Source organism: Eublepharis macularius, chromosome 11 (assembly GCF_028583425.1).
Source record: "Eublepharis macularius isolate TG4126 chromosome 11, MPM_Emac_v1.0, whole genome shotgun sequence".
Taxonomy (NCBI): Eukaryota; Metazoa; Chordata; class Lepidosauria; order Squamata; family Eublepharidae; genus Eublepharis; species Eublepharis macularius.
Window position 1 is genome coordinate 9,085,591 of NC_072800.1, and position 27,994 is coordinate 9,113,584.

General features: G+C 43.8%; 2 protein-coding genes across 2 annotated transcripts in view; both read left to right on the forward strand.

Annotated features, from left to right (window-relative positions):
• Positions 1 to 4,211, forward strand: part of BAG1 (BAG cochaperone 1) — a 28,244-nt gene extending 24,033 nt beyond the window's left edge. Inside the window, exons 6-7 of the mRNA XM_054991984.1 lie at positions 50 to 112; positions 1,972 to 4,211. Of these exons, the coding sequence (XP_054847959.1) occupies positions 50 to 112; positions 1,972 to 2,061 (153 nt within the window). The 3' untranslated portion in view covers positions 2,062 to 4,211. The remainder of the gene's footprint in view (positions 1 to 49; positions 113 to 1,971) is intronic.
• Positions 4,212 to 4,888: 677 nt separating this feature from the next.
• LOC129337388 (zinc finger protein 830-like) lies at positions 4,889 to 26,450 on the forward strand. Its single transcript, XM_054990992.1, has 10 exons — positions 4,889 to 5,156; positions 6,311 to 6,410; positions 8,569 to 8,686; positions 9,814 to 9,847; positions 13,229 to 13,464; positions 15,684 to 15,780; positions 16,083 to 16,146; positions 21,618 to 21,698; positions 23,053 to 23,129; positions 26,083 to 26,450. Exons 1-10 carry the CDS (start codon positions 4,981 to 4,983, stop codon positions 26,264 to 26,266), a joined length of 1,167 nt encoding a protein of 388 aa, XP_054846967.1. The 5' UTR covers positions 4,889 to 4,980; the 3' UTR covers positions 26,267 to 26,450.
• Positions 26,451 to 27,994: the final 1,544 nt, after the last annotated feature.

Consider the following 27,994-nt stretch of genomic DNA (forward strand, 5'->3'; position numbering starts at 1 on the left):
TACAAGACTAAATATCATCACTCTTGTGGTTTCATTTCTTTTGTCACAGGTTCTCCCAGAGAACTTCAGTGATTGCAAACAGAAGAAGAAGGGGCTAGTGAAAAAGGTTCAGGTAAGAAATGTGCTAAGACATACTTGACTAAATGCAAAATGGATGTAGAACTTCCAGATTTAAAGGGGAACTATATAATTTCCAAAAGATGCTGCTTCTACTAAATCCTCAGAAAAAACACACATGGATGGCTCAGGGAGATGCCTCGGAAAATGGACAAGGACTATATACTGTTTTACTGGGTACTGTCTGTTCATGTAGATATCCTCCTGGGTAATTTCCACAATGTTATAGATGTCAAGTGTAATTACATATGCTTTGTTTTAGCAGTGTTTCATCTCTGCATTTGGATTTATGCTTGTTTTCAAATTTCTGCAACCCATACTCTTGTATTTGTTCATTGAATGTCCTAGCCGTTGACTTGTACTGTGTAATCTACTTTGTCTCAGTGAGAAAGATATTATAATAATAATAATAATAATAATAATAATAATAATAATAATAATAATAATAATAATAATAATAAATCGAGGGTGGTAATACTTTAAAAGCAAAACAAGACTAAATGCACATTTGTCTCAAGAATAAATAGCTGTAGTTGTCCCTGGCAAATGTTTACATAACCTGAAGTGAAAGAGAGGAAACTTGTAATTTCCTTTAAAATTGTCAAGTCTGGTTTCCAAGTACATGACTCAAGTTCAGTTGAGCCTCTTTACAGGTGTGCAAGGAAATGTGGTGCTCAAAGCAGAGTCTCTGTTCTTGCAAATGGCATTTCCTGTTCAAGGCGCCGTAAGCTTCTTTGTAAATTTAGGAATGCTTAAAGAAATTGCAGGGCAGTATGAACCTCAGGAACTTGCTCCCTAGATTCAAAATGTATTTATTGATTTGTATACGTTATTTATAGTCTGCCTTTCTCACTGAGACCCAAGGTGGATCACACAGCATGAGTCAATATGATCAACAGCTGGGACATCTAATAGGGTTTGGATAGCAGAAATTTGAAAACAAACAGAAATCTGATGAAACAATGGTAAAACAAATTATAAGCATTTTAACATGGTGTGTTAAAAGATGCAAAAATTATACAGCGGGATCCGTTTCATGGGTCTTTAGTGTCCTCATTGCTGTTCAGATCAATGGATGAGAGGGCGTGTTCTTGGGCTGCATGCAGCCTCCAGTGAGCCACGGAAGTCGGAAGCAAGCCTCAGGAATGCACACGATTGCCACTCTGATGTGAAGTGGATCCCACCCCTGTCAACCTTAAATATGTTTAGCATTGCACCAGTACTAACCATGATTAGCACTAACCAAGCTGTATCCTGCCCAGGGCTTGTAAGCCCACTCTCATTTCAACCTCTTTAAAATCCTGGTTGGCACTGGTGCGGATGATACACAAAATCATGGATAAGCTTACTCTGTACGTTAATAATCCTTGTAGCACAGAGCTTTATGTTTGTTTTTATTGTTCCCTTCCTTTATCCCTCTTTTTTCTGTATCCCCCTTTTGTTATAATAAAATAAAATATTTTTAAAAATCATGGATAAGCTGGACAAAGGAAGAGAAGGGAGCAGTCAGAGGTTGTAACAGACTTCTGCTTGTCTGGCGACCAGGACTTGTTTGCTGTTCTCCCTCGCTCCTCCTCTTTTCCTTGGCAAATTGGACATAGCTTACTACTGGAAAGTTGAAAGGTGGTGTGGGTGGGAGCATCTCTTCCCAATGCTGTCTCTTGATTGGAAAACTCTTGTTACTGGTGCACCAGCCCTTAGAAGCAAGTTATTTTCGAGTTATTTGTGATTATTTATAATCTAATCCAATAATAAACTGTGCTTGCTGCTGTTCATGTGGTAAAAGTATCACTCTTGTTTTTTAGATACAGTATTGTGTCGAATCTCCTACTAATTTTTGAATTTTGTTTTCAGGCTTTTCTTGCACAGTGTGATACAGTGGAAGGAAGTATTGGTCAAGAAATGGATAAGCTACAGTCGAAGAACATGGCTCTGGCAGAATGAGGCATCCACTTAAGTAACTAAAAGAAATAATTGCTCTGTGAGCAAGAAGAAGAGTTTGCTCTTGATTTTGGAGCACCTGTGTTAGTGTTTGAAATTTTATTTTAAGCAGAGTCCAGTAAAATTATTGCATGGTGGTCATTGCTTGCTGGTTGGTGTGTACTCCTTAAAGTTAAACCTTTTCTTTCCACAAAAAATTTTGCAGTAGTTCTTTAATATATTCAAAACATGCCTCTGCGTGGTCAAATATGTTTCAGCTAACTACAATAGTACATTTTATAAATCATTTGGAGCAATAAGTAATGTGACTATGATGCTGTTGAGTGTTTGTATGTGTTACTGGATGTAGGAAAGATTTAAATGCAGCAGAAGTTTTATCTATCTTTCTTTCAGGATGCCTAAATTGGAATGTAGTGTTAGGATGTCTCACATGTCATCTAGTAGCTGTGCATCAGTAAGCTTCTTGATTGTAATCTTTACATGGTCATTTGGTGTACATTTGGTGTACATTTGGTATCCTCAAGTACACTCTCTGTTGGAACAGTGATGGGAATGTAAATGAATTACCATTCGTCATAAGGAATTTGCCAAACTTTCTTTTCACCTTCAATTGGGCCATAAAGCTGGCTTTTAAGGGCAAAATGAAATGATCCCTTTAGATAATTATTTATTGAATATTGAAGTATTTGAAGCATATATTTTCTAACGTATAGTTTTAAAGGCAGATATGGCTTCAGGGCTAACGATGGCTGCCATGTGCTTGTTCTACTTACTTAAAACTAATGTTTAGACCGGCAGTAACAGTGTTTCTCCAAGCACGTAAAGCCTAGACCTGGCAGCTGTAGCTACAGCACTACAGAACACAAAGCTTAGTTTAAAAATCCTTGCCAGTTCTCTTGGCTTCCCAACAAATGCGAGTATAGTTATGTCAGTGCCCTCTGTAGCACAATGCCGGCAGGTACAGTATAAGTGGCAGCAAATGATGTCAAGGATCAAAGTACATAATGGTGTATGTGCTATCCAGATAAAGTAGATACCAGGCTTTGCACTGTCATAGACTAACAAGTTTTCCACTATATTGTACTCAACTCCTCCTGTCCTCCAGAGTTTTCTTGCTTTAGCAAAATCTGTAGAAACGTATGAAAAGTCAGTGCAGTCGGTTTTGTTGCACCGGGGGAAAATGGCATTCCATTGCTGCAAAGATCCTAAAAACAAGATGCATTTAATCAAGAAGATATGTTTTGCTTGCATAATATAAAATAAGCTGTTGGTGTGTTTTATATCTTCTTTGAATGTTGTGTTAGATAACAATAATGTATCTCATTTATTAAAGATGAGACTTAAACACCTGTATTTCAAAGCAATAATACGAATATTTATTTAAAAGTTCGTCATAAATACGGAAAAGAACATTAGGAACTGAAAGCAGGGAAAACTATTTTTCTTTCTGTGCATGTTTGCCCTTCCATTATAATATTGTCACTTCCATTTTCTTGAGTTTCACATTGCTGGCATCTTTCTTCTGTTGCCTTACTCTTTGAAATGTTTGCTTGTATTACGATGGTGTTCATGGGAAATGGTTTGCCTCGTATGCACACTTCCAACTACTTCAGATGATGCTAACATGAGCTTTTTGTAGTGCTTCTGAGGGTCAGAGTAGCTTCTGATGTACATTTCCTCTGTGCAGATATTTTATTTTGCACTCATGAATGTGTTGTTTAACATGTTTGATGCACGAAGGGTTCCATAGCTACCAAATTTTCAACAAGTCAAGTTTTATTATTGCGAAGTTTTAACTTCTCTGAACAGTCCTCTAGCGTGTTATTGCCCCATTTTACAGATAGGGAAATTGAGGTTAACATTTGACTGGTTTCTTTCAGAGACTGATTTCACTGAAAAGATTGAGACACAGCTCCACTGTGAACCAATCAGTGTTGCCTTCATCTTTCTGTGTGTAAAATGGAGTAATTTTAAATTGAAATATTTAGTATTGTTTAATTACTCTAACCCAGATCTTCTTTTGTATATTGTAAGTCTGGATCAACATGGCTTTTATTTGATTGCACATCAATCTTAATCGATAGAAATTGCTTTGACAGTGTATGGATATTGAGTTATTGTGAACAAAAATAAGTAAAATAAGATAACTTCTGGTTTTTTTGTTTCTGGGCTGGTCAGTACTTACATCGGATTAGTATACTGATGTGAAATTGTTTCCCTAGGTAGAGTTTTAAGTAAAGAAAGAATCCTGCTGAAGAGGCTGATTCCTCTCCTATTGGCCCCCCTTTTCTAGGTACCTAAAGGAGGAATAGCTCTTGCATTTCCCATGGGGATGGAGGACCTGCATGCCATCCACCCATAGATGTACCACGGTGCATTTCTGTCTTAGGCTGGTAATGGTTGAAAAGGCCGTGTTAAGGGGGTGGAGTTGCCAACTCTAGGTTGGGGAAGCCCTGGAGATTTGGGAGTGGAAACTGATGAGCAGTTTCATTAGGGTATAATGCCCTGGAGAGCCCAGACTCCCAAGCAATCATTTTTTTCAGGTAGTCTGGAGATCCGCTGGAATTCTAGGGTATCTCAAGGTCCCAACTGGAGGTTGGCAACCCTTAGAGTCAGGTGGATGTCTTGGTACGGTGCTCGCGGTTTCATCAACGGACGAAACCGGCCAGCTAGTATTATTTTAAACTCTTGGCTCAGCGAGGCACGAAGAGGCCGCCACTTCGTGCCTAAACGGACCTGGTTCCCCGCCCACAGACGAGGCTTTCGCTATAAACATAGCAAAGCCTAGAGCGGTATCTCCCCGGACCCTTGCTTATGACGCTATTTAAAAGCGTCCGGTCGCCCAGGTAACGTCCCCTGCTTCCAGGCTCGCATCTCGCCCCCACAAAAACGCCCTGACATAAAATTGCCGCGATCGTTCCGATGGGTGACGCCACCGCGGCCGCGACGGGAAGGGCGATGGCGGCGGCCGCCTCGAGCTCGGGGCGGCGGCGGCCGGCGGCGGTGGGGCAGGAGGAGCTGCGGCGCCTCATGAGGGAGAAGCAGCGGCAGACGGAGGCCGCCGGGAAGAAGAAGAAGGTCGACTCGCCCTTCGCCAGATATCCTGACCCGCCGCGGCTTCGGCTGCTGCTGAGAGGGAGGGAGGGAGGAGCCGGGAATCCGCCGGGGCTGCGCAACGCCCTCCCGCTGGCCCCTCGGCGTGGGGCTGGAGCTTCGTGGCGGCGCCTCTCGCCTGCGGCCTTCCTCTCGTCCCTGGAGACGGCGGGAGGGGCTGGAGCCGGAGCGGCCTCAGGAGGAGAGACCCGGGCTGGGGTCCCCGCTGACGGGGCGCCTCGGCCTCGCCTCCCTCACGGGGTGGTGGTGAGGGGAAGGGAGGAGGGCAGGATCCTGGGCCCCGCCCCGAGCCGTGGGGGCTCAAATGGGATGGGCTCCTCTCCTGTCTTTTAACTGAGCAACCATGCGAGGCGGGTGAGTCCGCGAGGGTGCCCTGGGCGCCCTTTAGTGAGGCTCGTGGCAGACCTTGAATTCTGGGCCCTTCCGCTTGAGTCGGATTAAAATAGAAAGGGGTGCGTTTCTGAAGGGAAGCTAGGGCGTGGCCTAGATTTCGTTAATTACTCTGGGCACATATTTCGCCCTCAGAAGCTCCGTTGTCAACATCTTAAATACATGTTTTAGTTTGAATGCAGAGTGGTGTAAATGGCTTATACGTTATTATAACTACATTTTATTTTCAAGGTACATGTATTTATTTGTCACCTGCCTTTCCCCCTAAGGTGACTCACTGAAAAGTACCTTATGGTCAGTGTTTTATTGTTGTTGGCATAAAACAAAATCAAAGACACCTAAATTTAAATATACAAAATACAATCAGAACTTACATTCTATAGTCTGTAATTCTCATGGTATCTATAGCAATTCAAGCAGTAGGAAACTAAAATTTATTCGTCCAGTACCAAAATTGAAAGTCTGCATACTCCCTCACATTGTCTGCTTCTGCAGCAACCTTTCCCTTTCCTAAATCACTGAAAAGCCCTTCCAGATAATTCTGCCTTACAGTTCTTGGAAGGGAGCAAGAAGGAGCCGTGCCAGCTTTTTCCATTGAGCCATTCAACAAAAACATAATCGCAAGCAAGATCTGGCAGAGTTTTCAACATTCCCTTGCAAAACAGGGCTTTAAAAGAGTTGTTCTCCAGGATTAGAGTTCTGAGCTGTTTGAGTTTTTTTGCACGGTTTCTTTAACTGAAATTTTTACATATAATAGTTTGGGGAACTTAAGTTGCTCTCTGTGCAGTGTACCTGTGAAGACTGAACTATTGTGGCAAACACATGTTCTTGGAAAACAACACAAAGAGGTGAGAGGTCATGTTTTGTGTGGTAGTATATTTGTATTTAAGTCTGTGATACTGAAAAAATATAGTATGTGTAGATTTGGCCCTTTCAACTAAGTGATAGGTTTTATCTAATAGTAATTGGTTAAAAACTTGTTTCATCTGATGTGCTGAATATCTGGATGGCACAAGGGATATCCAGAGAATTCATAAAAAAAATTTGTTAGTCAAATTATCAGCCCACTTAGCCCGGCATTCAGCAGATAGGATATGTATATATGCTACAGTAAATACATCTAAAGAACCATGAGAGTTTTAGTTGATTTTACATAAGAAATGTAGTAAAGAAAATATACAATTTGTAGCCTTGTACTCATTAAGTCTTGGTTGGATTGTCCAGTTTTATTTCTTTATTGTGTAATTTATAATTGTTACTAGTTTTATAAATAATATTTTATAGAAGTTAGTTAAAATTTGCAGATTAATTAATATATGAACATTAACTGTTATTTCTTTGTCTAGTATACTTGATTTTGTTTCTGTAGCTAAGGCTGCAATCCTATGCACACATACTACAAAATATGTCCTGTTGATCTGAGTGAGACTTACTTTTGATTAAATAAGCATAGGAAGGGAAATATCCTGTCCCTTTTGGAAATTTCCTTCTCCTATGAATTAATGCTATGAAAAAGCTATAAACTTACTTTTTTAAAAAATAAACATTTTTAGTCTTCATCATTCTGTAAGGTAAAGTTTGGTGTAGTGTTTAAGAGCAGCAGGACTCTAATCTGGAGAGCCAGGTTTGATTCTCCACTCCTCTGCTTGTAGCCAACTGGGTGACCTTCGATCAGTCACAGCTCTCTCAGAGCTGTCTCAGCCCCACCCACATCACAGGGTGATTGTCATGAGGATAATAATAACAACACACTTTGTAAACCTATCTGAGAGGGCCTTACCTGTCCTGAAGGGCAGTATATAAATCAAATGTTAATTGTATAAATGTGAAGAACACAGAAATTTCCTTTCATAAGTGTAGATTTCGTCAGGGTGAAAATAACTAGATGATGGTACTTTTGGATTTTTTACCCCAGTGTTGTGAAATGTACTGAATAAAGGGTAAGTTACAGTAATTGCCTTAAACATTATTCCAGAACTTTCTAGGTACTTTAATTTGCTGTGGTTGCCATATTGTATAGTTTGTGGATTAACACTTTTGAGTGTTTTTTTTAACGCATCTGCAGTTTTAGGCTAAGTTAGGCATAATGCTGGCTTCTTGTTAACTATGTTGAAGAAATAATTGGTGCTGGGAATGCATACATCTTCCTCCAGACTACTTGGAGGTGAATTCTATCCCTCCTGCCTTTACCTCCCATTGATGGAAATGCCAGAAGCAACCTGTTCAAGGTTCCCCTTTAACTAGTGCCTGAACCTAGAATTTCATACTGGGTCAGATTCTATGCATGGTAAGCCTGGGTAGGGTTAGCCCCCCATGAGATGGAGATGAGAGGTGGAAGGAGTCTGAGTTGTTGCAGCTGACTTACAGTCTCCTAATTGGAGTTAAGGGGGACAACATTCAGTCTGGATCAGTCCTTTGTGGCTGAATGAATATAACTGGGAGCTGGAATTACCATGGCTGCTGGCACCAGACTTGCCTTCCAGTGTATCCTTGTTAAACGCTGGTCACCAGAATACTCACTCACTCCTGATCTGGGAAGGTAGTGTCAGAAAATAAAATGGGTCTCTGTGCACTTATCTATGTTGAATTGCATCCTGTTCACGACTGCCCACTTCTCCAGAGTATTCAGGTCTTGTTGAATTTTAACTGTATCTTCTTGGGTGTTTGCTACTCCTAATTTGTTATCATCAGCAAATTTAATGAGTAGCCCGTTTCCCTCTTCATCCAGATCATTGATAAAAATATTAAAAAGTACCAGGCCCAAAACCGAGCCCTGTGGCACCCCACTGGACACCTCCCTCCAATCTGATGAAACGCCATTGATCACCACTCTTTGGGTGCGGTCCTCTAACCAAGTTCCCTATCCACCAAACTGTCCTATAGTCCACTTCGCAGTCTTCCAGTTTACCCATTAGAATGTCATGGGGAACCTTAACAAAAGCTTTACTGAAATCCAGGTAAATAAAGCACAGGTATTCATCTTCTGGTTGAAAATTGTCTCCCCAGAAACTTGCACAGTTAAAAGATCTCAAGCAGTCAGTACCGGGCCCGACTCCTGATGTGTCATCTTCTCTCAAAAGGAAAATTGCAGACACAGAGTTTCCAGAGCAGAAAAAAAGGAAAGGTATAGCCTCACAATGCAGTGTTCACGAAACTGTAACCTTTAATTTTTATGTGGCTTTGTTTTTTTGCCTGTCCTAGAAAAATTGATGAAAACAGCAAAATTTGGTGGCAAGTTTTTGTATATGCAAGCTACGATGTAGATGGATATTGTATTTGCTGGTATTATATATTTCTCTAGCTAGTATAGCTGGTATGTGCCCTAACCTGGATAGCTCAGGCAAGCCCAATCTCATCAGATCCCAGAAGCTAAGCAGGGTCGGCCTTGGTTAGTAATTGGATGGGAGACCTCCAATGAAAACCAGGGTTGCAGAGGCAGGCAATGGCACACCACCTCTGTTAGTCTCTTGCCATGAAAACCCCACCAAGGATCACCTTTATGGCACTCTCCACCACCAGAGCTGGTATGGTAAGTACAGGTCACATGAATAATACAAGATCTGCCAGTGTTTGCTGGGAATGTAGAAAAGCATGTAGCTCATGAGCCCAGTGAACTAGGTGGGTCTCAGTGCACTACCAGTCCCAGATGTTATCTCATGAAGAGAGCCCGTGTGGTGTAGTGGTAAGAGTATCGGCCTAGGATCTGGAAGTCCAGTGTGAGAATCCCTGCTTTACCATGGAAGCTTGGTGGGTGACCGTGAGGCAGTCACATATACTCAGCATATCCTACCTCACAGGGTTATTGGAAGAATGAAAATGGAGGAGAGGAGAACAACTTAAGCCAGTTTGGGTCCCCACTGGGAGGAAAGTCGGGTAAAAGTGAAGCAAATAAACATTAAGAGTGCGTTGCTGGAATTGCCAAGCTTGTGTCCACAGCAGCCTTGTAAATGATAAGTTAGGACCAGGTTACCTGTAGTGCACCACTGAAACATCTGCTGTGTGCCAGTGCCATGATGGAGCACCGTAGTTGTGCTTCTCCTTTACCTAAACTTAAAGGGCCTGTTCAGGCTTGAAAAAGTTTAAAAATTCCAGAGATGTATGGAGGATCTCTCTCTCTCTCTCTCTCTTAACGACACTAATCCAAGGAAAGCCATTTAACAAGCCCCTGCACCTCAGTATCTCTCTTGTGAAGTTCATATTTCTAGTGATTTTTGCGGCACAAAACTCTGAAAATGGTGTCTTATTTTTCAGATCCTGCTGACTGCCCACAGACTGTTGCATCTGGGTAAGCTAGGTATTTTATTGCTAAGTGTGGATGTAAACAAGACACTTTGTCCTCTGCTCAGTATGTAAAGTCATTGGGTGGGATCCTGTGGATCTGTTCTGCTTGCATAGACATTTTCCTTCAACAAATAGAGCCTTTCTCAGTGTCTTGCAACAGACTAAGGCTCCTTTCATCTGAGGAAAATTCCTCCACTAGGACTAGGACAAAAGGCTATTTGAACAGGACTCTCTAATGGTTTGTATGCATGTGGCTTTTGGGACATCGCCTCAGTTCTACTATAAGCCTTTTGGATGGAGGACCTTTGTCTCATGGTGAGCCCCTGGACACAAGTAACTCATTGCATGGAGATTACCAGCATAGAGGAGCCATTTAACGTCTCCTCCATGTTGTTTCTTGTGCTGGAGCCCATAACTGCATGTTACACTTAGAGGTAGGTAATATTATGTTAAAAATCCATGTACATTATTTCACTAAGCCTTGCAGGAGTCAGTATTATTTCCATATTGCAGATCTGAGGGAGGCTGTGGCTCTTCGGAGCTGGATTTTGAACATTATGGCCTGTGCAGCTTCCACATGGAGATAATTCCTTATGCAGCTCTTGTTGTTGCAGTGAATGCAAAGGAAATTGTAGTGGCAATGGAGGGTCCACACCAGGGTTCCCGCGAACATGCACTCCTGCGCTATGGCGCAGGAATTGTCACAACTCAGCGCAGAGTTGAGAAGCCCCAGCGCACGGAATGCGCTGGGTGCTGGAGGAGGAGCCGCGGCAGGCACCCGCGCTGCCTTTCCCTAGTCCCTCACCAGGCACGGGGAAAGAGCCGCAGCAGGCGCCCGTGCAGCCTTTCCCCGGCCCCTCGCCGGGCTCTGGAGGAGGCATCGCAGCAGGCGCCTGCGCTGCCTTTCCCCGGCCCCTCGCCGGGCTCTGGAGGAGGCATCGCAGCAGGCGCCCGCGCTGCCTTTCCCTAGTCCCTCGCCAGGCTCGGGGAAAGAGCCGCAGCAGGCGCCCGTGCAGCCTTTCCCCGGCCCCTCGCCGGGCTCTGGAGGAGGCATCGCAGCAGGCGCCTGCGCTGCCTTTCCCCGGCCCCTCGCCGGGCTCTGGAGGAGGCATCGCAGCAGGTGCCTGCGCTGCCTTTCCCTGGCCCCTTGCCAGGCTCGGGGAAAGAGCTGCGGCAGGTGCCCGTGCAGCCTTTCCCTGGCCCCTCACTGGGCTCTGGAAGAGGAGCCGCGGCAGGCGCCCACGCAGCCTTTCCCCAGCCCATCGCTGGGCTCTGGAAGAGGCACTGCAGCAGCCGCCCGCACGGTCTTTCCCCAGCCCCTTGGAGGAAAGAGCTGCGGCAGGCATCCACGCGGCCTTACTCAGGCCCGTTGCCGAGTGTGGAAGAGGAGCCATGGTGGGCATCCCCAAGACCTTTCGCCAGCCCGCCAAGCATCCTCTCTGGCCCAGTGCTGGAGGAAAAGGTGGCGGCAGCAGCGGCAGGCACCCATGCTATTTCTCACCAGCCCACCGAGCAGCCTCTCTGGCCCGGCGTGGGTGCTGGAGGAGGAGGAGGAGGAGGAGGAGATGGCAGTGGTGTTTCACACTCCCAGGGTTGCCAGCTCCAGGTAGGGAAATACTCTTTTTGTGTGTGTGTAAATTCACGACTAAGGAAATCTGTTTTACATGCACACAAAAAATTAACTTCCTAGTCACAAAGACTTGCATGGCAAGGAAAATTCATGACAGAGCTAGGGTCTGAATCTGGAAATTTTACACGTGCTGGTAAGACAGGCTGTCCTCTAGTTAAATTACTCCATGGGGAGTGGGGAGCTGCGGCCTCAGTTTTACCAGTATTTTTGTACATCAACGGCATTCTGCTTATATCTTCAGGGGAGAATAGATCATTGCAATACAGTGTAATAAAACAGAATGGCAAGCAAGGAGAAGGCAGGACTTCAGTGCTGACTTTACGCTTTATGACTTGATTTCATTTCAAAGATTCCATGACCAGAACTCACAAAGAGAAAAGGAAAGAGTTTTAAAGCCATGAAGCCTCCAGGGTGACTAAAGGCCAGTTCTAGGCTGTTCCAATGAGCAGCTCTCAGCTGGAAGCTAAATAGGTGCTCCCCCTGCAAGTTCAGCCAGCTTCCTTCTTCTTTCTGCAGACCTGGCCACAGAAGAGACAGGAAATGCCAATCGACAGAGCAGAGGTAGAGGGAGGGATGACTGCCCATCACATTCTGTTTAGCATTTGCTTGTGGGCAAAGAGGAACCCTGACTGAAGCTCATCTGCCTGATGTTGCCCAAAATGCAAAGAAAACTCTGGCAATACACTGATGCCTGTGGAAAGAAATGGTGTCTGAGCCATTTGCAGGCATGCTTCACAACACCTTTTTATATAAAACACAGAAGGGAATAGCCAGAGAGTGAGTGCATTGCGGGGCTGGATGGTGCACAATTCTTCTTCTCTGTAGATCCAGAGGAGTTAGCCGTGTTAGTCTGTAGTTGCAAAATAGTAAAGAGTCCAGTAGCATCTTTAAGACTAACCAACTTTATTGAGGCGTAAGCTTTTGAGAACCACATGCCTAAGTGGGTGTCATCAGCATATTGATGGCACCCAATACCAATGCCTCAGACAACCTAAATCAAAAGTCTTTTAATCAAATGGATTCTGGTTTTCGAAAAGGCGCGCTCACAACTTGCACGTTGCTGCTCACAAATTGGATTTCTGGCTCACAACACTGCACCGCTTAGAGGGAACTCCACACAGCAGCTTTCTCTGCAGTTTCCTTGCTTCAGACCCGTGTGACCAACTTTTCCTCCCCCCTCCATTGGAGAGCTGCCTACCTTCCCATCCTCGTGCATCCAAAGGTGCTTAGACTGTGATCTTTTGAAAAAGATTGTACAAAAACAGATTTAGGAAAGATAGCAGGAGAACAGGAGGCAACACAGAAACAGGACAAGTAGAGGGTGAAATCCTGGGGGAGCTCCTGAAATCAGCGTTGCTATAAGGAAGCTAAGGCAGTGGAAAGAAATCTTTGTCACAACAGTCCTGGATATAAAGGAACTGGAACTGATTCCACATATACAAGATGCATGGGTGGGGGGCGTGCCACATGGCAACTTTCTTTTGAAATTGAGGGGGCTGCCGTAGTTTGTCCCAGGCACAGTGTGTGTGCCACTGTAGAGGACAAGATCATTCCACTGGGCATGTCCAGCCTTTTGGATCCTAGCTTATATTGCGCTGGATCCTGCACTGGCAGGGACCCTTTTTTTTCAGCAGAAGCAGCAAGGAAAGTCTCCTCCTGCTGCAAAAAAGTACATCTGTTAGCAGAACAGATCTGTCAGCTCCAACTCGGTATGAGTACGTAAAAACATTAAACATTTTGCCTCTTTCTCCTTAGGCTGCCAGCAGACTTTTTTAGCCAAAAAACCCCAGTGGATGCAGAAAGAGTCTCTTCAAAAGATTCAAGCTGCAGTTTATTGCTGGGAGACTATGAAGAGGAGGATGAGGAAGAGGATGAAGAGACGGCAGAAACCAAAGACCACAGCAGCAAGCCACCTCTTTCTTCACCTGTCCAAAATACAACAACTCCAGACCCTCTTCAGAAAGCAACCTCTGCTGCTGCTGTAGCGTCAGGTAATCTGACAGCTCTCTACAAACACCCCTGTGGCAAGTAATTCAGTTGCAGGACCTCACTAGCTAGAAAGGTGCAAATCAGACAGTTGGATTAATTTTCTTTTTGAGAGAATTGTGGTAGAACAAGGAAAACTGTTTCCAATTGAAAAGGGCTTCTGCTTGCTTAACCAAATACTATGATTTTTTTCAGCTGTATTTGCCATGTCAATAGTATAAAATACCTGGGGGGAAAAGCTACCAATTGTCTGGCTACTATGAAAAGAAGTCGAGTCATTTCAGTCTTGGCAGAAATAGCAGCATTCTTTAAACAGCTCAGTAAAGCCAGAAGTGGATCCGGAGGGATATTTTATCCAGTCTTACATTATCCAGAACCAGTGTTCAGTAGAAAGCAACCTTGGGGTATTTCCAATAGGGATGTGCAATTTGGGTTCGGTATTCGGTAAAAATTACCAAATGTACCTGATTGGGTAAAATTCGGTGTAACTGAACTCTGTTCCTGAATAAATTAAGTTTACTGAATTTATTTGGTAAAATTCAGGAAGTGTGACTGCGCTGTTCCTTGCTATTCCTTTCTTAAGGAACAGCAAAGAAACACTGCTTCCCACCTTTTTTTATGAGAAGGGAGGAGGAATGAGTCCGAGGTGAAAGGGAGGGGGGATCGTGAGTGGCCAATCCTTGAAGCATCTCTTTCTCTGGCCAATGGGATTCTCAAGAAGGAGAGTGCCTTTTTTAAACTGCTGCAAGGAGTTAAATTAGGAGGCTTGCCTCAGTCAGCCTCAATTTTCCTCTAGCCTGGCCTGCTTGCTGCTGTTGGCTATTGTTGAGAGCCAGTTTGGTGTAGTGGTTAAGAGCGCGGGACTCTAATCTGGAGAGCCGGGTTTGATTCCCCACTCCTCCACTTGAAGCCAGCTGAGTGACCTTGGGCTAGTCACAGCTCTCTGGAGCTCTCTCAGCCCCACCCACCTCACAGGGTGTTTTGTTGTGGGGATAATAATGGCATGCTTTGTAAACCGCTCTGAGTGGGCATTAAGTTGTCCTGAAGGGCGGTATATAAATCGAATGTTGTTGTTGCTGGCGGCTCTCTTGGCCTGCTTTGGACTGCAACTGGATCCTGCTGCCGAGTGAGTGGAGTGGATTCCTGGCTGTTGCCTGGTTTGAGAGTCATTAGACTCACTGGGTTCTTTCTCTCTTTGTAGGGAGGGCTTTGGCCTGGTGTCTGGGAGAGTTAGAGGTGGGGGGAAGGGAAAAGGGTTTTTTTTTAATTTTACATTTCCAAAACTGCTTTTTTTGCTGTGTTTGGGCTTTGTTTGGGCTTTTGCGTAGGGAGGCTTTGGTTTCTGACTTTTGAAGTTGGTTATATTTACTGTTTTATGTACTGTTTATTTACTGTTTGCTGCTTGTTCTGGGGGTGGGGGGGAGCTGTTTTTCCCTGTTATTGGGCTTTCTTTACAGAAGTTTGGGGGTTTTTTTTGCTAGGCTCAGTTTTCTGTTGGCATAGAAGTTTAATTTGGTCAGGTGTTCAATTGTTGTTGATCTTCTGGGGAGAAGTGTTTGTTGGCGTGCTTGATTCAGTTTATTAACTTAACCTAGCGGTGCTTGGGTGTATTTTTGGGGTATCCTGGGAGAGTTGTGCCCCTTCCCATCTTATGTAAATATTTCCTTGTGCCATTTCCCCCTTTTTTTTTTGCACTATTCTGTGCACTGCTTGTGCAATACATGCTGATTAGACAACTACATATGCTAAAGCAAAAACTGGCATTCATTTGTTATTGATGGCATTAACACAGACTGCGGCTTATGCCACCTCTTTGCCTCTGACAGACCCACGTTGGCTGATGCTCCAGGATAATGAATGCCATGTAATAGCTTTGCCAAAGGAAAGCTCCTCTGCTGGTGGAATGGATCCCCAGGCTCCAGGCAAAAATTGCGACTCACTACAATCCTCCCCACTCCCCATCGGATGAAAAAAGCTGCAGGGTGGGGAGCCAGAAAGCAACACTTTTCTTGCTGCTTACTTCCTACTGTGTATAGGATTAATATTTTTAGTATGGTAGTGAGTTCCTCAAGGTTTGTGTTGTGTGAAAAAAGTACTCTTTTTGTTCATGCTGAACCTGCTGCCAGTCAGTTTCACTGGGTGATCTAAAGATAATGAGAGGAATTTCTCTGTCATTTCTACAGTCTTTCCCCCCAGACCTTTAGGTGTGTTTCCTTTCTTGCAGACCTCTTGGAAAACAAAACTGCAGCAGCTCCTGCAGCTCTGGTCTCTCACTCTGGCTCAATACAGAAAGCAGAAGTACAAGAAAAGATTGTGGAGAGGTAAAGGATCTAAACCGAAAGCTGAATCTTGTCTGCTTTGAAAGGGTCTAAACATTGTTTGCCTAGTAAAAGTAAGTGAAATGTGATATGGACTCTCTTGTAAATCTGTGTGTATTCTCCATTGTAATCTGTGTGTATTCTCCATTGTAATCTGAAGTATTGGTTGTTTTCTCAAAGAAGGCGAAGTCTGATGAAATTATTGCATCAGCATGTAGTGTTTCTGTTGTAGTGTTTCTCTGAAGGAATTAAAAACGTGAGCCCTATGCATTAGCCGAAGATAAACCTTCATTTTAACTTTTCAGGAGAGAGAACACAGCCGAGGCCTTACCAGAGGGATTTTTTGATGATCCTGAAGTGGATGCAAAGGCAAGTGTGATTTGTTCTGGTGATTTCAGCTCATATTAATAGAGGAATTAATCCAGCTAGCTCAGTTCTAATAGATTTACATAATCACTGAAAGTCCTTCTTGGTAGCTTTTGGTAAGTGATGCGGTTATGATGCTGATTTTTTGTCAGCCTTTTTTAGAGGGCTTCTGTGATGTGATACTTTAAGCAAGACTAGTCAGGTTGCTCTTGTATTTCTCATGTGTATTCAGTTTCCTCTAGTCTTACATAATCTCTTAGGAATTTTTACACATTTCAACGTGTTGACAAATGGAGAGCGTATTGAACACTCCAACTTTTTGAAATGCCATTGACATTTCCAGCTGTATTGCTGGTTCCAGTGACATTTCTTCTGTCACTAGGCAAATCCATGTGGGCGTGTGTGTGTTGGTTAGCATTGTAGCCGAATTTGAGAGCCTTCCTCTATAGGAGGGGTGGCCACACTTGCTTAATGTAAGAGCCACATAGAATAAACATGAGATATTTGAGAGCCACAAGACATGATGCATTGAAGTGACTTCAGAGGAAGAGGCGGGTTTCGGGGAGTGCCCTGAAAGTGACATCACAGGAAGGGGTGGGGTTTGGGCACAGTATGCTGGAAGTGATGTCATCGGAAGGGGTGGAGCTTGGGAAGGACTCCCATCTGACCTTTGACCTGGAAGTGACATTACAAAAAGTGATATCATCCTTGCAAGGCACCACCTCCAAAGTATTCTGGCTCCACCCCCAAAGACCCCAGGTATTTTTTGAGTTGGACTTGGTAACCCCAATGTTTTATTGAAAATAAGAAATACATGGAAAGAAAGAAGGAAGGAAAAAAGGAAAGGGAGGGAGGGAAAGACATGGAAAGACAGAAAGGAAGAAAAAGACAGAAAGGAAGACATGGAAAGAAGGAAGGAAAAGACAAAAAAAGAAGATATGGAAAGAAGGAAGGATGAAAAAAGGAAAGAACGAAAGACAAGGAAGGAAGGCATGGAAAGAAGGAAGGGAAAAAGGAAAGACAAGGAAGGCATGGAAAGATATGGAAGGAAGTAAAGAGGAAGGAAGAAAGGAAGGGAAAGAAGGAAAGAAATACATGGAAGGAAGGAAGGAAGGAAGACATGGAAAGATGAAGTAAAGAGAAAGGAAGAAAGGGAAAGAAAGATTTGGAAAGGTATGAAAAGATATAGAAGGAAGTAAAGAGGAAGGAAGGAAGAAAGACATGGAAAGAAGGAAAGGAAGAAATGGAAAGGTATGGAAAGAAGAAAAGAGGAAGGAAGGAAAGCTTGGAAAGATGGAAAAAAGTAAAAAGGAAGAAAGGCAGGGGAAGGAAGGAAGAAAGAGATGGAAAGAAGGAAAGAGAAAGGAAGAAAGAAAAATGGAAAGAAGGAAAGAAAGAGAGATAAAGAAATCAAGGAAGGAAGGATCACAAAAGCGGAGCCACACAATTTTAATGCAAGCACATGTCCTCTGAAGCAAATACACTCCCTGCCCCTCCATCCCAGCTGAGCTGCACGCACTTATGGGTGAGCCAGTCCTCCGTGCAATGAATGGGGCTTCCGCCCATGCAAAAGCACCCTAGCGCAAGCTGCACTTCGTGCCATGAGCGGCTGTTGCCAACTGCGCGCTTGCCTACTCAGGAGTAAGCCAGCAAGCAGGAAGTCCTGGGCCACTTCTGTCTTGGCGCTTCCTCACCGCTTCTTCGCTGCTCTCTTTCCCCTTCCCCCCAAGTGCCCTTCCCGGGCGCTCGCTGCAAGCGCAGGGCTGGCAAAGCTCGGTGCCTGCAGACGAGTGCCCAGCATGGCAAGGGAGGGTGGGCTGTCCTCGGCCCTGGCCCCGCCCTTTCCTTGCTCCAGCATTGGGAAAGAAAGGGGAAGCACGGCTGGGTGCCTAGATCGGGAGAGCGGCTGGTCCGCTCTGCCCCTTAAAGGGAGGAGTGAACTTGCAAGCCTCTGGGAGCCGCCAAATAAGGCTTGAAGAGCCGCATGCAGCTTGTGAGCCGCCATTTGGCCAACCCTGCTCTATAGGACGCAGACAGAAGAGCTCCTTCTGTTGGAGGAAGGCTTCCCCCTTGAGTGAGTTGTAAGATTCAGGCCAGTGTCAAGGTGCGGTTTCAAAATGACAACCGGTGCAGTGTTTGTGAGTAATGTATGAATGGCTTGTAATCTTGCTCGTTGCTGCCAGTAAGCAATGCCCTGGTGCCTCTGCTTGTCTCCTTTCCCATCCCAACAGCCAATACTGGCACAAGGCACACACGGGCAGCTAGAGAGCCATCTGAGTGCCTCAAAATCTTCTCATATTAAGGAGAGAAACAACACCCCCCCCCCATTTCTGCAGTCCTGCCAGGAGCAGCTGGCTGCTTTAATGACTAGTGGTATCTCACTTTCCCGCCTGTGCTTTTTACATCACTTGAGGTTGCTTTTCTTCAGAAGCTCCATAAAGAACCGCTGGGAGTTTTGGCAAACAGGTTAGTGGTCTCTGTTTTAGGACCTTTCCCTGACTTTGCAGGGAGGTACAGAAAAGTGTTCTTGAGTTAATACTCTGCCTCCTTAAGGGTCACAGCCATAGGAACTGCATTTCCGAAATATTGCAGCACTTTTTCTAGATTGCCACCTCATTTGTGGAGATTGTGAGCTCCTTAAAGTGGAAACTAGTGTACCTGTGTTTACCTAAATGTCCTGGTGAACTGTCGATTGCAGGCAGTATTATGTGTGCTTGGCGATTTCCGTACACAGGCAGGAACTTGGTATTAGGTGCAGAACTCAGTACTCTGAGAATCTTGCAACTTCAAACAAAAAAGGAACATTTGCAGAGGTGGGTTTGAAAATGTGCATACAATATCTAGAGTCATCTATGAAGCTAGAACGGGGAGGCTTGGTAGGATTTCCTATGTCTGCGAGGCGGCTTGCTTCATCCCTCCCAGGGAATGGAGTAGCAGCAGAATAAATTAGGCAATTTAAGCAAATGTCTGGGAAGTCACAGAACCCGGCTTTCCATGGGACAGAAGGCTTCCCGTTTTGTTTGTTACAATCCTTGATCAGCCAAAGAGAGGATTTCCAAAGGAAGTTGGCTGCCCTGATAGGAAGACTCCTTCGTGGGTTCTGTGTCGCTTGTTTTGTGCGGTTCCACACACACTGTTGGTCTGTTTGGCATAATTCTAAATGGTCTGACTAGTGGCACAGTCTGCGCTGGCAGGGTCAGAGTACTGATCTGCATGTTGCACAAAGGGAAGGGGTAGCCTCAGAATGGGAACTGTATCTCTTTAAACTGCAGTGCTGGGTTTGTGTGCGCATTTTTGAAGGTTCAACAGCATGGGGAAAATGCAGAAAACTAGCACATCAGGAGGAAAGATTTAGCATAGTCCTGGCTATGCTAGCTTATGACAAGCAGGGAGAGCTTTACTTGGAAGTGTCTGCAAAAATTGACACTACAGCTGCCACATAACCATCCAGTCTGAAAGAGACTCGTCCAGCATTCTGTCCATGTAACGTGCAGAATAGATTTTGCCTAACTCGATGGTAGGCGTGACAGAGACTGGGTTAAATCCTGTGGAATGCTCTGCTCCATCCCCTGCTGAACTGAATAGGTGCACCCACGATTCTGCTGTATTTGCTGTGTCTGTCCTGCTCTTGATTCTGCATCGTTCCTGTTCAGTCCAGTGGGGCTGGTGCAAGTGAACTTCCCACTGGATTATGTTGTCCTTGTCTGCTGTATCTGCCTGGATATTCTTGCTCTCAGATAAGCACAGGAAGCTCTCAAGTGCAAGGAGTGGTTAGGTGCTGTTTGTGGTGGCCTCGGTCTGCTGAAGGAATGAATGCTTCCGAAGCGATCTTAATATTAGGAGAAATTCTTTAAAGCAGCTACTGATTGAACATCTCAGGAGGAAGATAATTCTTTGTTAGCTTTTATTATTATGAAATATCAATTAAACTTGGAAAAAGACAGACCACAATAGAGAGAGACAAGTGTTATGTTAGAAATGTAGAAATGACCACAGTAAACAAAACTGATACATGACTGAAGTTTTTTTTTATATATATATATATATAGTGATAAGATTTTGTAAATGCTTTACATCATGAAGTACAATTAGTCATTTAGAAGTAAAGTACATCTATGACTTGGATTTACCAGGAAAAAACCAAATGCACAAAATATAGACCTAGTGTAAATTTGCTACACATCATTCTCTGGACACTGGTGTTCAATGGGTTGAGCCCAAATTGCCACCTAGAAGGTGAAATGGAAACGCTGGCTTCCCCCGCTTGCTTGTGGCGCTTTTCATGAGGTTTGCACCCGGAGAGTTGCTCTTGACCTTTATGTTCAGCAGCTGAGTAGGTGGTGAGGCAGCCCCAGCTTCTCTTGCCCCCCCCCCTCCTATTTCTTATGGCTTCAGATACGACTCCACAGGTAAACCTGGGGCCACCTCTGTCTTCAGTAGTGGATTTGAAGGTAAAAGGTAAATCATCTCATTGATGCAGCGTGGCCGTGAGAGGCACAGCTGATCCCGAGCTTACCTTCCATTGCCAGTCTAACAAGGGTCAGTATGGTGTCTGCCTAAACGCTGTGCTCGTGTTCCCACATGGTGATGTCCTCTTTTGGCTTCCGGCGTTGGAGGTATACCTGAGATCTGGTGGAATAGTGAGGGGTGGGTTAAGTGACAGGAAGTCTCTGGTTCAGACCTGCTCCAGCCATGAGCTCATGGGGGGAACTGAACCTCTCTGCCTAAGTCTCCCATCTGCAATAGGGATTATATTAATTTTTTCTTTAAGATAATGTGTGTGAGATGCTCTGAAATATTCTAAAGTTCCATATAAATGCTGAGAGCTGTTAATATACTTATTTAGGTTTCTAAAGGCACGAGTCTTCTGAAGCATTGCAAAACATGTAAGTTTCTGGAATACACAGGGGTCTCTCACACACACTTTTACAAAATTTTTGCTTTTTTGATGGCTTTTTGGGAACCTCCCCTTCAGTTGTTCAACCTGTACAGGTAGGGGCATGTTCCTGTCTACTTGTAATCAGTTCTTGCAGCTTAGCATTTTTGTATGAGTTTTGACTGATAAGACTGGCCAGATTTTCAATGCTTGTGTTTAAAGCAAAGAAATTAAAGAAGGTATTGCTAAAACCATATATACCACAATTTCTTGCAGTCCTCATAAGTATTATCTCTGTGGTCTTTAGAACAGGAAAAGTTGTTGCTGTACCAGAAATGCCAGATCATTCTTAGCATTTCCAAAAAAAAAAAAGTTTAAGCTCTGGCAGCCTTAACATTTGCACGAAGGCAGAGCAAATTTATTGTTTTAAGTTAGGCTCCCGCCCCCCGCTGCAGATGTGGGCATGCGTTGCCTGTTCCAGAGCATCAGCAGGGCTTGGCGTCAGAACTCTTTGCTGCAGCATTTAGCAGAAGTAGAATCAAAGGTGGACTTAGAATTGTTGTCGAGAAGTAAGAGTGAAGCATTGGTTTGTTCTTAGGTCCGAAAGGTTGATGCCCCAAAGGATCAGATGGACAAAGAATGGGATGAATTCCAGAAGGCCATGCGACAAGTCAGCACGGTAAGTCGGTGTCTTCTGGCTCGAGCGGCTTGCAGAGTGCTGCCGAGTGCAGAACTGGAGCTTAGCGGAATGACTGTGTTTGCTGGCTGCTTGCCTTAATTTTGTGTAAGTTTACAAAGTGAATTTTAACAGTCTGCCATTCAAGAGTGGCCTGTCTAGCCCTATTCATACTGTGAAATTGATCCTTTTTTGGTAAAAGGCTGTATTCTTCTAAATCTGTTTTGTGGGACAGTTGGTGGGGGTGGGGGGAGATGGTGAAGATGGCTATGTACTTAACTTTCCTAAATTGATCCATGGACTCTGAATAAAAGGAGTGCAGTATGTATATGCCACAAAACCTTACTGAAGTGACATTAGGCACCTTTTGTCAATGTCTGTTTGTTTGAACTCTGCATTCGGCTCTATAAAAGTGTGAACCTGTCAGGTCTCTTGTGTCTTTATGCAAAGAGTCTGTACCTGTTGCAGGAGTTTGGGGGCTTTGTCGTGAATTTTAACAGTCCTCTGTGTGTGTTTATATTGGCAGATTTCCCTACCCAGTTGCACAAGGGGCTCTGTGGCTTGCCAGTGGGCTGTAGCAGATTCCACTCGGCAGCTTCTCCATTGTTTCTTGTCTTGGCTTTCAGACAATTCCCATAAATGAATTGTTGGGTGGAAAGTGTTGCAGAGCAGACCATATCCTGTTCCCAAATGTACTTGGTGCTGTCAACACAGCACATGTTCATACAAGATCAGTTGTTGGCACGTTGTGTGAACGTGAGTAATCTGCAAGGGCTGTCCTTGGTTACAAGTTGACCATTGGCTGCACAGTATCTCCAAGACATTCAACCTTGAGAAAGTATATGCTGAAAGATATAACAGGTTAAAATACATTTTGAAATACAGATGAGGTGGTTGACAAATAATAACAAGAGTTCCTAGGCCTGACTTTTCACTATCATGGTATGTTCATAAAGCATCCTAAGATCTTTTGAATAGAAGCAGGCCCCTCCCTGCCTGTGCTGCGTGCCTTCATCAAGTTGAGACTGAATTATGTTTTGAATTTGCTTACATTCTGAAGAACTATGTTAGCTGTAAATTAACATTGGTAATGCCATATCCCTCAGCGGTGGTTAAGGTGGGAAGAGTGAATCTGCTGTGGAGAGGGACCATAAAGGTTCTTGGCTGGCTCCTGGTCTCATAAATGCAGTTGAGAAGGCCAGCTTGAGTTGAACCCAGGCCCCCCCGGGTGTAGTTTTCTACATTTTCACAGCCTCTAGTGAGAAGAAGCACCCCACTCCGAGTTAACTCTAAATCCACTCCCCCCACCAGTCTCTTCCATTGGGAAATAATAAGATCGCTGTCTTTTCTGAGTTAGATTTCAGAAGCTATAATGGCCGAAGAAGATGAGGAAGGGCGACTTGACCGGCAGATTGGGGAAATTGATGAACAGATGTAAGTAGATAAATCCTGGCTTCCCAAAAATTGGGTTTTCCATAAAGTGGCTCTATTGATTTGTTTCTAAAAAATAAATGTTCATTTTAACATAACTTACCAATTGTATAATTTTGTTCAAAACTTGATTCATACATTTTTAATTTGCTGATATGCTTTTCAATTACATCAATTGTGTGTTTAAGAGAAAGATGAAATCAAAGCCTTCCAACAAGACGAAAGGCATGTTAAAGTCTCTCTTGGGCAAGCTGCATGTTCACCATCAGGGGCCACACTGGAAATTTAACATGAGCTAATGAGACACAATAATGTCCATAAATTACCATTTCTGTATTGAAGGTTGAGGTAGGCTTAAATTGATCATCACTTCTTAATATCTGGCAAATACACAGAGGGCTGGTTCACACCATGTTTAAAAATCCATTAAAAATCTGTTCACAAGTGTTGCAATCTGCATACATCATGTAAGTCAGACAAAACTGTATAATTTTGCAAGTTTTACTATTCTGTTAGATACTGGAAGGGACACTGAAGCCTCCCCCCATATGAAAATCTAATCCAGCAGCTCCTCTCATTCTGATATTTCATAGCCTTTGCCAACATGCTTTCAAGCATGTCTTTGTAAACATGAAGACTAGAAACTTAAGGAAAGCTAATTTTCTTGGCTGAATCCTTCAGCCACAATTGCATCCTGCAGGTCTTTACTGCAAACATCCCGCACTCGTGACATGGAGCCAAGTGATGCAGTCCCAGACTCGAAGGTACTCTAGCATCGGATTAGTGTGTGGCACCCTGCAGCACGGGTCTGCTGTATACGTTTCTTAGAAACTCCGTATTCCACAAGAACACTTCAGATGCAATAGCTAAGGAGTCCTGGATGGCATTTGTTTCTGTGACAGATACTTTGATGGGTTTGGTTACCTTTTGGAATTGCAAGAAGAGGAAACGAAAGAGAGCTTAAATTCAACTAAGGTTTTTTTTAGTACAGTTCACTTTTATATCTGGTCCTGATGGAAAATGCACAAGACTCTAGACTGTGATGAACCTGTATTGTTTTGCCAGATATGATCAAACTGCCCCTGTTATCCTATAAGTACCAGGCTTAGCAAGGGTAGAATTAACTTTTCCCTAAAAATAAGCAACATACAATTGGTAGGAGGGCCCAGGAATGCTGACACACTTGGTTCCTCAGCTTTAGAGCACTCCAGTCTGCCTGCTCTACTTCCCTCCCGCCAGCTCCAATGCTTCAGTGAAAACAAGAATATAGTATTGGGGTTTAGGGGGTTTAGGTTTCTTGTTCCTAAAAGTTCTGGTTTAAAACCCATTTAAGGTCTTGTTTTAAGGTCTTACGACTATCTAAAAAATGATGGAAACGATTTAAGATGTTCTCCTTCCAGGAACACAAGAGTAAACTACCATTGCAGAAGTCTGATACCTTTATTTTAAGTGTTGTGTTAAATTGGGTCATCTGAAAGCCACTTACCATGACCCCTGAACTGTATGACTGCTATACTTTTCTATCCTGTGGCAAGGCAATGTGTTCAGCCTGGCAAAGGAAGTCAAGTTCCTAGCATCCTTAACTGTTGCTAGCCTAACATTTTGTTTGTTGACATTCCTTCTGACCTTGGTATGCCATAAAGTTTCTGAATCAAGTCAGTGATACTTGCAGGTTCCTGTCTCTTCAGTGTTTCATGTGCAATTGATTGTTAAGCCTTAATCATGAACAGGCTAAGCCATAACATTATTCTCACGCTCTTAGGTTAGAAGTGAACCAGAACAGGACTGCATTCACAACCCTGTATGTAGGGTTGAATTAAAGTAACATTTATTCTGGATAGTAGAAATACATTGTTTCTGTGTAGGTATTGTTGAGGATCAGACATCAAAAGAAGCAAAATAAAGTAGCCAAAGGTTGATTCCTGGTATGTCCTAAAATCAATAGTTTTTGAACAGTTGCAGAAAAACATTTCCTTGGAAACTTGGAAAAAGCTCAGTGAGAACCTTTGTGAACTGAGTGAATCCCTAAAACGTGCTCCAGAATCCTTTGTAACGCTTACGGCTTCTGTGGCAGATACGCAGGGGCTCCAAGGCAGAAGCACATGGAAAATTTCCCCAGAGATACCCAGTCTGAGTCCTGCTGCCTTTTCCTGGACGTGGACATTCGGCCAGACCTACCTTTTAAGAATCTGCTCTCCGAAAGGACAGAATGAGCAACTGAGGGGATGGAGTGTGTGTGTTTAAAAACCTGTCTCCATAGGCAGTGGAGAGGACCTTGACCAGTGGTACAAGTTTAAATTGACCTCCCTTAGTTCACAGTGTTTCTGAAGAGCCATAAGGCTTTCCACAAAGATACAAAATCACACGTGAGCGGATGGCTCGGTTGAAAAATCCTGTAGAATTTTAATACAGATGCATTTTTTCCAGATAATGGCTCCAGAGAAACACAGTCTGCTTAAGCTGGGGAAGAGAGAGGACTGCTTACAGAAATGCCTCCTAGAGAGTGCTTTCCATATAGTACTTTTAATCCTGGGTATAATTTTTTTAAATAAAATATGTCGGGGGGGGGGTGGTCTGTAAGAGTGGAAAGGTAGCAGGTCCACAACATGATATGCCCCCTTGGAAACAAATGTGGCCAATCTGGAAGTGCTGTGGAAGCACAGGAGGAGGCCTCCATAGGAACTGTGGGGCTGACTGAGAAGGTGGCTGCAGCTCCCCATGGAGGCAGCCTTGGTAGTGACTTATCTGGGCACTGGAACACCAGAGCCTTGCAGAGGTGCTCAGCTGCTATTTGCCCCCCGTCTCCACCTGCCGCTCATGCCTCCATGATGCTCATACGTAAGAAACAGCAGTTGTGTGAGCATTTCCTCATAAAAACCGGTCCCCCTTCAAGAACTGTTTCACTTGGCACCCTGTTTTCCCGGAGCATGACCACCGTATTCTTATCTTGCCCTAGTGAATGCTTCCGCCGTGTTGAGCAGCTGCGTGACCGCCAGGATATCATGAGAGAGAAGCTGAAGGAGGTGATGCGCCTGAGTGCCACCCAAGCCAAAGAGGATGAAGATCTTGGCAGTGAGGATGAAGGGGAGCTGCAGGATTTGCTCTCTCAGGACTGGAGAGCAAAAGGGACTTTGTTGTAGCTCCTTGCTAAAGGGAGATCATCTCCTGAGCAATATGACTCGCTGATCAAGTGGCAGCGTTTCAGTATTTATTGTAAAATGTGTTAACAAGCTTAAAATAGAAAAAAGCAAATGTAAAAATTGTACAATATAAATTTTTATAAAGTCAGATTTAGCTTTCCTATTAAAATCCATAGAAAATGTGCATTTCCTCTATTAATTGAATGAAGCATGTGATGTATCAGTTGAAAGCCCATCAGTGGGTTTGTTTTGGTTGGCCCCTGCTGAGCACAATCCTGACGCTTCCTTGGCTGTACCAAGCCGTTGATGGGACTGTGCTACAGATTGGGGGGGGGGGTCTGTGGTCCCTCCTTTCTCTTGGAAGACAAAATTCCATTTTCTGGCCTTAATCATGTCTGCCCCGACATTAACCAGGGCTCCTTCACCAGGATTTGAAAGTAGGTCCTGGGGACCAAACAGTTGCATAGTCTAGCATGGTAGAATTTCTGACTTCCATGTTCTGTCAGACTCTTCCAGTTTTAAAAGTGACTTGCCAGAGCCCATTCAAGGTATTGAATTTCTTTGTGTGCCCATGCTGCTGGTAGTTGGGTCCTGGAAGAGATGCCAGTTACCTTCTGTGCCCGCCAATGGCAGGAAGTGAGCCAGGGTCCCCAGAAAACTGGCCCCAGGCTTCCTGTTTGGCATGGGGAATTGCTGTTGGGGGAAACTGGTCTAAAATCTCCTTGTTACAGTCCTGTAGAACCTGACTAGTTCTGAGTCTTCTCCCTTCCGAGACACATACCAAACCTATTTTGGAGTCTTAGGTTTACTGACTGATCACTAGGATGCTGACATCATCACTGTAATACATCTAGCCGTGTTCAGTTGCTGAACACTTCTCTCTAATGGATTTCCAAGTACTTAGCTGCTGAGTGATGCTGGCTATCAAGTGGAGTCTATGGAACACCTGTATTTCATCCTGGATGCGGTATTTTTCCTACGTTTGTTTGTGTGGTCAAAACAACTGTGATCAGATTCCATGGTGCAAGGAATGAAAAATGTTGCTAAATGAAATACTTCTGCATAATTTAAAGGTCCTTAATTTATAAGCAGAAATCCATTTCTTGTAATGGTCAGCTTTGTTGTCAACCTGCACAATAATGAGAGTTTCATTTTCAAGCATTTTAGACATATCAACTCTGAGCTGGGATTTGGGGGGCACAGAAAATGTGAAACGGTTTGTTCTGCACAGCATCCAACCATATATTAATATTTTCATGTAGGCTTTGGGAGAATGTTAATATGGTCGCAGAATCAGCAAGGCTAATAAAGCAGGCAGAAAAGCCAATGGCACAAGTAGGAAAAATACGTTTATTCAGATCAAAATTCCCTACGTGTTTTGCCGAGAAGTCTTCAGGGGAATCTACAACACAATATAATGAATATTTATAAGTAAAGAGTTCCCTTAATTAAAAAATAATTTATGAAAGTTATATAATTGACAACATATACAATTGTATGCAATATTAAATGTATAGTTTAAAAACAACTACTTGGAAAAGCAACTGTTTAAAACAGCAAGTGCCTATTTCTTCCTTTGGATTGTTTAACGAGAAGAACAAAAATCTCTTTGAGTACAGCAGAGATAACATAACCTGTATCAAGTGAGTTCTTGAGACAGATTTAACCCTATTGGAACCAGGGTCTGGAGCTGTTTTATATATGTCTCAGTATAGGATGATGAATTCT

What these genes read in the sequence shown, in the direction of transcription:
- LOC129337388 (XM_054990992.1), top strand. Translation starts at nt 4,981, where the DNA reads ATGGGTGACGCCACCGCGGCCGCGACGGGAAGGGCGATGGCGGCGGCC. An exon ending in AGAGCAGAAAAAAAGGAAAG is followed by an intron (nt 8,687 to 9,813) that starts GTATAGCCTCAC and finishes CTTATTTTTCAG; the next exon opens with ATCCTGCTGACTGCCCACAG. An exon ending in TGCTGCTGCTGTAGCGTCAG is followed by an intron (nt 13,465 to 15,683) that starts GTAATCTGACAG and finishes CCTTTCTTGCAG; the next exon opens with ACCTCTTGGAAAACAAAACT.